We start from the raw sequence: 12,024 nt of genomic DNA, 5'->3' as shown, positions 1-12,024 counted from the left end.
CCCCCTGTATATAACCTCCACATTGACTCTGTACCGGTACCCCCTGTATATAGCCTCAACATTGACACTGTACCGGTACCCCCTGTATATAACCTCCATTGTTATTTTACTGCTGCTGTTAACATTTTTGTTACTTTTACTTTTTACTTATTTAAAAAATAATAATCTTAACTTCTTAAAGCGTCGTTGGGCTTATAGGTTAGAGGGCTATAGGGCTTATAGGTTAGGGCTATAGGGCTTATAGGTTAGGGCTATAGGGCTTATAGGTTAGGGCTATAGGGCTTATAGGTTAGAGCTATAGGGCTTATAGGTTAGAGGGCTATAGGGCTTATAGGTTAGGGCTATAGGGCTTATAGGTTAGGGCTATAGGGCTTATAGGTTAGAGGGCTATAGGGCTTATAGGTTAGGGCTATAGGGCTTATAGGTTAGAGGGCTATAGGGCTTATAGGTTAGGGCTATAAGGCTTATAGGTTAGGGCTATAGGGCTTATAGGTTAGGGCTATACGGCTTATAGGTTAGAGCTATAGGGCTTATAGATTAGGGCTATAGGGCTTATAGGTTAGGGCTATAGGGCTTATAGGTTAGGGCTATAGGGCTTATAGATTAGGGCTATAGGGCTTATAGGTTAGGGCTATAGGGCTTATAGGTTAGGGCTATAGGGCTTATAGGTTAGGGCTATAGGGCTTATAGGTTAGGGCTATAGGGCTTATAGGTTATAGGGCTATAGGGCTTATAGGTTAGGGCTATAGGGCTTGTAGGTTAGAGGGCTATAGGGCTTATAGGTTAGGGCTATAGTGCTTATAGGTTAGAGGGCTATAGGGCTTATAGGTTAGGGCTATAGGGCTTATAGGTTAGGGCTATAGGGCTTATAGGTTAGGGCTATAGGGCTTATAGGTTAGGGCTATAGGGCTTATAGGTTAGAGGGCTATAGGGCTTATAGGTTAGGGCTATAGGGCTTGTATAGGGCTATAGGGCTTATAGGTTAGGGCTATAGGGCTTATAGGTTAGGGCTATATGGCTTATAGGTTATAGGGCTATAGGGCTTATAGGTTAGGGCTATAGGGCTTATAGGTTATAGGGCTATAGGGCTTATAGGTTAGGGCTATAGGGCTTATAGGTTAGGGCTATAGGGCTTATAGGTTAGGGCTATAGGGCTTATAGGTTAGGGCTATAGGGCTTATAGGTTAGGGCTATAGGGCTTATAGGTTAGGGCTATAGGGCTTATAGGTTAGGGCTATAGGGCTTATAGGTTAGGGCTATAGGGCTTATAGGTTAGGGCTATAGGGCTTATAGGTTAGGGCTATAGGGCTTATAGGTTAGGGCTATAGGGCTTATAGGTTATAGGGCTATAGGGCTTATAGGTTATAGGGCTATAGGGCTTATAGGTTAGGGCTATAGGGCTTGTAGGTTAGGGCTATAGGGCTTATAGGTTAGGGCTATAGGGCTTATAGGTTATAGGGCTATAGGGCTTATAGGTTATAGGGCTATAGGGCTTATAGGTTAGGGCTATAGGGCTTGTAGGTTAGGGCTATAGGGCTTATAGGTTAGGGCTATAGGGCTTGTCAGTAAGTCAGTCATTTCACTGTAAAGTTGTATTTTGCGCATGTGACAAACACAATTTGATTTGATTTGATTTGTAATGTTTACTGTAATTTTTTTTGTTTATCTCACTTTTGTTAATGATCTATTCCACCGCTTTAGCAATGTGTTAACATATGTTTCCCCTGCCATTAAAGCCCTTTGATGGAATTCTCCCTCAGAAAGAATGGCAATGAGGTGTTTGTGTGTTTATGTGTGTGTTTGTGTGTGTGTGTGTGTGTGTGTGTGTGTGTGTGTGTGTGTGTGTGTGTGTGTGTGTGTGTGTGTGTGTGTGTGTGTGTGTGTGTGTGTGTGTGTGTGTGTGTGTGTGTGTGTGTGTGTGTGTGTGTGTGTGTGTGTGTGTGTGTGTGTGTGTGTGTGTGTGTGTGTGTGTGTGTGTGCTGATCTTGTTGAAAGCCTGTTTCCTGTCTTCTGGTGTGTCATCTCCCTTTTGGCTCTAGATCTAAAGTAGGACACACACACACACACACACACACACACACACACACACACACACACACACACACACACACACACACACACACACACACACACACACACACACACACACACACACACACACACACACACACACGGATTCTACATAAAGTAACTCAATCTCTTTCTGTCTCTCCTCCTCCCTCTCTTCCCCCTCCCTACCTCCTCCTCCCCGCCGTCCTCCCTCCTCCCTCTCTTCCCCCTCCCTACCTCCTCCTCCCCGCCGTCCTCCCTCCTCCCTCTCTTCCCCCTCCCTACCTCCTCCTCCTCACTTGTCTCTTCTCTTCCCCCTCCCTACCTCCTCCTCCCCGCCGTCCTCCCTCTTCCCCCTCCCTACCTCCTCCTCCTCGCCGTCCTCCCTCTTCCCCCTCCCTACCTCCTCCTCCCCGCCGTCCTCCCTCTTCCCCCTCTCATAGGTTATCAGATAGCTTACCGTCTGGATGCTGGCGACCCCATGCGGTTCACTACGGTGGAGGTGGGGTCGACCGCGCGTCAGTTTACAGTCAGAGGTTTGACCGGAGACCAGGCCTATGTGTTGAAGTTGACCGCTAGGACCTCACAGGGATGGGGCAGAGCTGAGGAAGCTGTAGTTATCACCACCGAACGCAGAGGTAAGTACACACACACCACTGTACACAGAGACACCGTACACAGAGTCACAGTACACAGAGACCCAGTACACAGAGACACCGTACACAGAGACACAGAGACACAGAGACACAGTACACAGAGACACAGAGACACAGAGACACAGAGACACAGAGACACAAAGGCACAGAGACACAGTACACAAAGACACAGAGACACAGAGACACAGTACACAGAGACACAGTACACAGAGACACAGAGACACAGAGACACAGTACACAGAGACACAGTACACAGAGACACAGTACACAGAGACACAGTACACAGAGACACAGAGACACAAAGGCACAGACACACAGTACACAAAGACACAGAGACACAGAGACACAGTACACAGAGACACAGTACACAGAGACACAGTACACAGAGACACAGTACACAGAGACACAGAGACACAGAGACACAGAGACACAAATTCACAGAGACACAGTACACAAAGACACAGAGACACAGAGACACAGTACACAGAGACACAGAGACACAGTACACAGAGACACAGAGACACAGTACACAGAGACACAGAGACACAAAGGCACAGAGACACAGTACACAGAGACACAGTACATAGAGACACAGAGACACAGTACACAGAGACACAGAGACACAAAGGCACAGAGACACAGTACACAGAGACACAGTACACAGAGACACAGAGACACAGAGACACAGTACACAGAGACACAGTACACAGAGACACAGTACACAGAGACACAGAGACACAGAGACACAGTACACAGAGACACAGTACACAGAGACACAGTACACAGAGACACAGAGACACAAAGGCACAGAGACACAGTACACAGAGACACAGAGACACAAAGGCACAGAGACACAGTACACAGAGACACAGAGACACAGAGACACAGAGACACAGTACACAGAGACACAGAGACACAGAGACACAGAGACACAGAGACACAGAGACACAGAGACACAGAGACACAGAGACACAGTACACAGAGACACAGAGACACAGAGACACAGTACACAGAGACACAGAGACACAGAGACACAGTACACAGAGACACAGTACACAGAGACACAGAGACACAGAGACACAGTGACACAGTACAGAGAGACACAAAGGCACAGAGACACAGTACACAGAGACACAGAGACACAGAGACACAGTGACAAAGTACACAGAGACACAAAGACACAGTACACAGAGACACAGAGACACAGTACACAGAGAGACAGTACACAGAGACACAGAGACACAGAGACACAAAGACACCGTACACAGAGACACAGAGACACAGAGACACAGAGACACAGTACACAGAGACACAGAGACACCGTACACAGAGACACAGTACACAGAGACACAGTACAGAGACACAGAGACACAGTACACAGATACACAGAGACACAGTGACACAGAGACACAGTACACAGAGACACAGAGACACCGTACACAGAGACACAGAGACACAGAGACACAGTACACAGAGACACAGAGACACAGTACACAGAGACACAGTACACAGAGACACAGAGACACAGTACACAGAGACACAGTACACAGAGGCACAGAGACACAGAGACACAGAGACACAGTACACAGAGACACAGAGACACAGTACACAGAGACACAGAGACACAGAGACACAGTACACAGAGACACAGTACACAGAGACACAGAGACACAGAGACACAAAGACACCGTACACAGAGACACAGAGACACAGTACACAGAGACACAGAGACACTGTACACAGAGACACAAAGACACAGTACACAGAGACACAGTACAGAGACACAGTACACAGAGACACAGAGACACATGGACACCGTACACAGAGACACAGAGACACAGTACACAGAGACACAGAGACACCGTACACAGAGACACAAAGACACAGTACACAGAGACACAGTACAGAGACACAGAGACACAGTACACAGATACACAGAGACACAGTGACACAGAGACACAGTACACAGAGACACAGAGACACCGTACACAGAGACACAGTACACAGAGACACAGTACACAGAGACACAGAGACACAGAGACCCAGTACACAGAGGCACAGAGACACAGAGGCACAGAGACACAGAGGCACAGAGACACAGAGACACAGAGACACAGAGACACAGTACACAGAGACACAGAGACACAGAGACACAGAGACACAGAGACACAAAGACACCGTACACAGAGACACAGAGACACAGAGACACAGTACACAGAGACACAGAGACACTGTACACAGAGACACAAAGACACAGTACACAGAGACACAGTACAGAGACACAGTACACAGAGACACATGGACACCGTACACAGAGACACAGAGACACAGAGACACAGTACACAGAGACACAGAGACACCGTACACAGAGACACAAAGACACAGTACACAGAGACACAGTACAGAGACACAGAGACACAGTACACAGATACACAGAGACACAGGTACACAGAGACACAGAGACACAGAGACACCGTACACAGAGACACAGAGACACAGAGACACAGAGACACAGAGACACAGAGACACAGATACACAGAGACACGGGGACACCGTACACAGAGACACAGAGACACAGTACACAGAGACACAGAGACACAGTACACAGAGACACAGTACACAGAGACACAGAGACACAGTACACAGAGACACAGTACACAGAGGCACAGAGACACAGAGACACAGAGACACAGTACACAGAGACACAGAGACACAGTACACAGAGACACAGAGACACAGAGACACAGTACACAGAGACACAGTACACAGAGACACAGAGACACAGAGACACAAAGACACCGTACACAGAGACACAGAGACACAGTACACAGAGACACAGAGACACTGTACACAGAGACACAAAGACACAGTACACAGAGACACAGTACAGAGACACAGTACACAGAGACACAGAGACACATGGACACCGTACACAGAGACACAGAGACACAGTACACAGAGACACAGAGACACCGTACACAGAGACACAAAGACACAGTACACAGAGACACAGTACAGAGACACAGAGACACAGTACACAGATACACAGAGACACAGTGACACAGAGACACAGTACACAGAGACACAGAGACACCGTACACAGAGACACAGTACACAGAGACACAGTACACAGAGACACAGAGACACAGAGACCCAGTACACAGAGGCACAGAGACACAGAGGCACAGAGACACAGAGGCACAGAGACACAGAGACACAGAGACACAGAGACACAGTACACAGAGACACAGAGACACAGAGACACAGAGACACAAAGACACCGTACACAGAGACACAGAGACACAGAGACACAGTACACAGAGACACAGAGACACTGTACACAGAGACACAAAGACACAGTACACAGAGACACAGTACAGAGACACAGTACACAGAGACACATGGACACCGTACACAGAGACACAGAGACACAGAGACACAGTACACAGAGACACAGAGACACCGTACACAGAGACACAAAGACACAGTACACAGAGACACAGTACAGAGACACAGAGACACAGTACACAGATACACAGAGACACAGGTACACAGAGACACAGAGACACAGAGACACCGTACACAGAGACACAGAGACACAGAGACACAGAGACACAGAGACACAGAGACACAGATACACAGAGACACGGGGACACCGTACACAGAGACACAGAGACACAGTACACAGAGACACAGAGACACAGTACAGAAACACAGAGACACAGAGACACAAAGACACAGAGACACAGAGACACAGAGACACAGTACACAGAGACACAGAGACATAGAGACACAGTACAGAGACACAGAGACACAGAGACACAGAGACACAGTACAGAGACACAGAGATACAGAGACACATGGACACAGAGACACAGAGACACAGTACAGAGACACAGTACACAGAGACACAGAGACACAGGGACACAGAGACACAGTACACAGAGACACAGAGACACAGAGACACAGTACACACACACAAACTCTCTCTCATACAGCAAACACACATACAACATATACCATTTAGCAGACACTTGTGTCCACAGCGACAGTCATGGGTGCAGACATTTTACGTACGGGTGATACCGGGAATCCAACCCTTGGTGTTGCAAGCACCTTGTCCTACCATCTGAGCTACATTACTCATTATAAACTGAGACAGCACCTTGTCCTACCGGCTGAGCTACATTACTCATTATAAACTCAGACAGCACCTTGTCCGTCCAACTGAGCTACATTACTCATTATAAACTGAGACAGCACCTTGTCCTACCGGCTGAGCTACATTACTCATTATAAACTGAGACAGCACTGTGTCCTACCAACTGAGCTACATTACTCATTATATACTGAGACAGCACCGTGTCCTACCAACTGAGCTACATTACTCATTATAAACTGAGATAGCACCTTGTCCTACCGGCTGAGCTACATTACTCATTAAAAACTGAGACAGCACCTTGTCCAACCAACTGAGCTACATTACTCATTATAAACTGAGACAGCACCTTGTCCTACCGGCTGAGCTACATTACTCATTATAAACTGAGACAGCACCTCGTCCAACCAACTGAGCTACATTACTCATTATAAACTGAGACAGCACCTTGTCCTACCGGCTGAGCTACATTACTCATTATATACTGAGACAGCACCGTGTCCTACCAACTGAGCTACATTACTCATTATAAGCTGAGACAGCACCTCGTCCAACCAACTGAGCTACATTACTCATTATAAACTGAGACAGCACCGTGTCCTACCAACTGAGCTACATTACTCATTATAAACTGAGACAGCACCTTGTCCTACCGGCTGAGCTACATTACTCATTATAAACTGAGACAGCACCTTGTCCTACCGGCTGAGCTACATTACTCATTATAAACTGAGACAGCACCGTGTCCTACCAACTGAGCTACATTACTCATTATAAACTGAGACAGCACCTCGTCCAACCAACTGAGCTACATTACTCATTATAAACTGAGACAGCACCTTGTCCTACCGGCTGAGCTACATTACTCATTATAAACTGAGACAGCACCGTGTCCTACCAACTGAGCTACATTACTCATTATAAACTGAGATCATCTGTTTAAGTAGCTCTGTTCTACAACAATGAGAGTATTAAAGTGTGTAGTAGTATTATCCTGAGACTGTATCCATCAGGAGGGAGAGGGGTAGAGGAGGGAGAGGGGTATAGAAGGGAGAGGGGTAGAGGGAGAGAGAGTGGTAGAGGAGGGAGAGGGAGAGAGAAGGAGAGGAAGAGAGAGGGAGAGGGGGAACAGATTAATGAAGTTGAGAGAGAATCAATGAGGATGTTATTACCAGTCAGATCGATAACGATCTGAAATTAAACAATTACACTGCTGTCACCCCCTGTCAATGTGTGTGTTTATGTGTGTGTGTGTTTGTGTGTGAGTGTGTGTGTGTCAACTTTTATCTGTGCCAATGGATTTGCACAGAGACCCTTGATTTGCTGAGCGACCACGGTGAACCATTTAACTGTTCCTAATTGAATATCACACGTGTACACAACGCTTTGGTATGAGTCTCTTATGAACACCAGAACCAATATGAACACCAGGACCACAATATGAACACCAGGACCAATATGAACACCAGGACCACAATATGAACACCAGGACCAATATGAACACCAGGACCACAATATGAACACCAGGACCACAATATGAACACCAGGACCACAATATGAACACCAGGACCACAATATGAACACCAGCACCAATATGAACACCAGGAACAATATGAACACCAGGACCAATATGAACACCAGGACCACAATATGAACACCAGGACCACAATATGAACACCAGGACCACAATATGAACACCAGGACCACAACATGAACACCAGGACCAATATGAACACCAGGACCACAATATGAACACCAGGAACACAATATGAACACCAGGACCACAATATGAACACCAGGAACACAATATGAACACCAGGACCACAATATAAACACCAGGACCAATATGAACACCAGGACCACAATATGAACACCAGGACCACAATATAAACACCAGGACCAATATGAACACCAGGACCACAATATGAACACCAGGACCAAAATATGAACACCAGGACCAATATGAACACCAGGACCAATATCAACACCAGGACCACAATATGAACACCAGGACCACAATATGAACACCAGGACCACAATATGAACACCAGGACCACAATATGAACACCAGGAACACAATATGAACACCAGGACCACAATATGAACACTAGGACCACAATATGAACACCAGGACCACAATATGAACACCAGGAACACAATATGAACACCAGGACCACAATATGAACACCAGGACCACAATATGAACACCAGGAACACAATATGAACACCAGGACCACAATATGAACACCAGGACCAATATGAACACCAGGACCACAATATGAACACCAGGACCAATATGAACACCAGGACCACAATATGAACACCAGGACCAATATGAACACCAGGACCAATATGAACACCAGGACCACAATATGAACACCAGGACCACAATATGAACACCAGGACCACAATATGAACACCAGGACCAATATGAACACCAGGAACACAATATGAACACCAGGACCAATATGAACACCAGGACCACAATATGAACACCAGGAACACAATATGAACACCAGGAACACAATATGAACACCAGGACCAATATGAACACCAGGACCACAATATGAACACCAGGACCACAATATGAACACCAGGACCAATATGAACACCAGGACCACAATATGAACACCAGGACCACAATATGAACACCAGGACCACAAAATGAACACCAGGAACACAATATGAACACCAGGACCACAATAATAACACCAGAACCAATATGAACACCAGGACCAATATGAACACCAGGACCACAATATGAACACCAGGACCACAATATGAACACCAGGACCAATATGAACACCAGGACCACAATATGAACACCAGGACCACAATATGAACACCAGGACCAATATGAACACCAGGACCAATATGAACACCAGGACCAATATGAACACCAGGACCACAATATGAACACCAGGACCACAATATGAACACCAGGACCACAATATGAACACCAGGACCACAATATGAACACCAGGACCACAATATGAACACCAGGACCAATATGAACACCAGGACCAATATGAACACCAGGACCACAATATGAACACCAGGACCACAATATGAACACCAGGAACACAATATGATCACCAGGAACACAATATGAACACCAGGACCAATATGAACACCAGGACCACAATATGAACACCAGGACCACAATATGAACACCAGGACCAATATGAACACCAGGACCAATATGAACACCAGGACCAATATGAACACCAGGACCACAATATGAACACCAGGACCACAATATGAACACCAGGACCACAATATGAACACCAGGACCACAATATGAACACCAGGACCAATATGAACACCAGGACCAATATGAACACCAGGAACACAATATGAACACCAGGACCACAATATGAACACCAGGACCACAATATGAACACCAGGACCACAATATGAACACCAGGACCACAATATGAACACCAGGACCAATATGAACACCAGGACCACAATATGAACACCAGGACCACAATATGAACACCAGGACCACAATAGAACACCAGGACCACAATATGAACACCTGGACCACAATATGAACACCAGGACCACAATATGAACACCAGGACCAATATGAACACCAGGACCAATATGAACACCAGGACCACAATATGAACACCAGGACCACAATAGAACACCAGGACCACAATAGAACACCAGGACCACAATATGAACACCAGGACCACAATATGAACACCAGGACCAATATGAACACCAGGACCACAATATGAACACCAGGACCACAATATGAACACCAGGACCACAATATGAACACCAGGACCAATATGAACACCAGGACCACAATATGAACACCAGGACCACAATATGAACACCAGGACCACAATATGAACACCAGGACCAATATGAACACCAGGACCACAATATGAACACCAGGAACACAATATGAACACCAGGACCACAATATGAACACCAGGACCACAATATGAACACCAGGACCACAATATGAACACCAGGACCACAATATGAACACCAGGACCACATTATGAACACCAGGACCACAATAGAACACCAGGACCACAATATGAACACCAGGACCAATATGAACACCAGGAACACAATATGAACACCAGGACCAATATGAACACCAGGACCAATATGAACACCAGGAACACAATATGAACACCAGGACCAATATGAACACCAGGACCAATATGAACACCAGGACCAATATGAACACCAGGACCAATATGAACACCAGGACCACAATATGAACACCAGGACCACAATATGAACACCAGGACCACAATATGAACACCAGGACCACAATATGAACACCAGGACCAATATGAACACCAGGACCAATATGAACACCAGGAACACAATATGAACACCAGGACCACAATATGAACACCAGGACCACAATATGAACACCAGGACCACAATATGAACACCAGGACCACAATATGAACACCAGGACCAATATGAACACCAGGACCACAATATGAACACCAGGACCACAATATGAACACCAGGACCACAATATGAACACCAGGACCACAATATGAACACCAGGACCACAATATGAACACCAGGACCACAATATGAACACCAGGACCAATATGAACACCAGGACCACAATATGAACACCAGGACCACAATATGAACACCAGGACCACAATAGAACACCAGGACCACAATATGAACACCTGGACCACAATATGAACACCAGGACCACAATATGAACACCAGGACCAATATGAACACCAGGACCAATATGAGCACCAGGACCACAATATGAACACCAGGACCACAATAGAACACCAGGACCACAATAGAACACCAGGACCACAATATGAACACCAGGACCACAATATGAACACCAGGACCAATATGAACACCAGGACCACAATATGAACACCAGGACCACAATATGAACACCAGGACCAATATGAACACCAGGACCACAATATGAACACCAGGACCACAATATGAACACCAGGACCACAATATGAACACCAGGACCAATATGAACACCAGGACCACAATATGAACACCAGGAACACAATATGAACACCAGGACCACAATATGAACACCAGGACCACAATATGAACACCAGGACCACAATATGAACACCAGGACCACAATATGAACACCAGGACCACAATATGAACACCAGGACC

General features: G+C 46.2%; 1 protein-coding gene across 1 annotated transcript in view; it reads left to right on the top strand.

Moving 5' to 3' along the window:
- Positions 1-12,024, top strand: part of LOC129842964 (protein sidekick-1-like) — a 373,259-nt gene that overhangs the window by 304,147 nt on the left and 57,088 nt on the right. Inside the window, exon 29 of the mRNA XM_055911684.1 lies at positions 2,493-2,687. Coding sequence (XP_055767659.1) covers positions 2,493-2,687 — 195 coding nt within the window. The remainder of the gene's footprint in view (positions 1-2,492; positions 2,688-12,024) is intronic.

This window comes from Salvelinus fontinalis, unplaced genomic scaffold (assembly GCF_029448725.1).
Source record: "Salvelinus fontinalis isolate EN_2023a unplaced genomic scaffold, ASM2944872v1 scaffold_0081, whole genome shotgun sequence".
In the NCBI taxonomy this organism is placed as follows: Eukaryota; Metazoa; Chordata; class Actinopteri; order Salmoniformes; family Salmonidae; genus Salvelinus; species Salvelinus fontinalis.
This window is presented reverse-complemented; position numbering and strand designations above follow the sequence as displayed.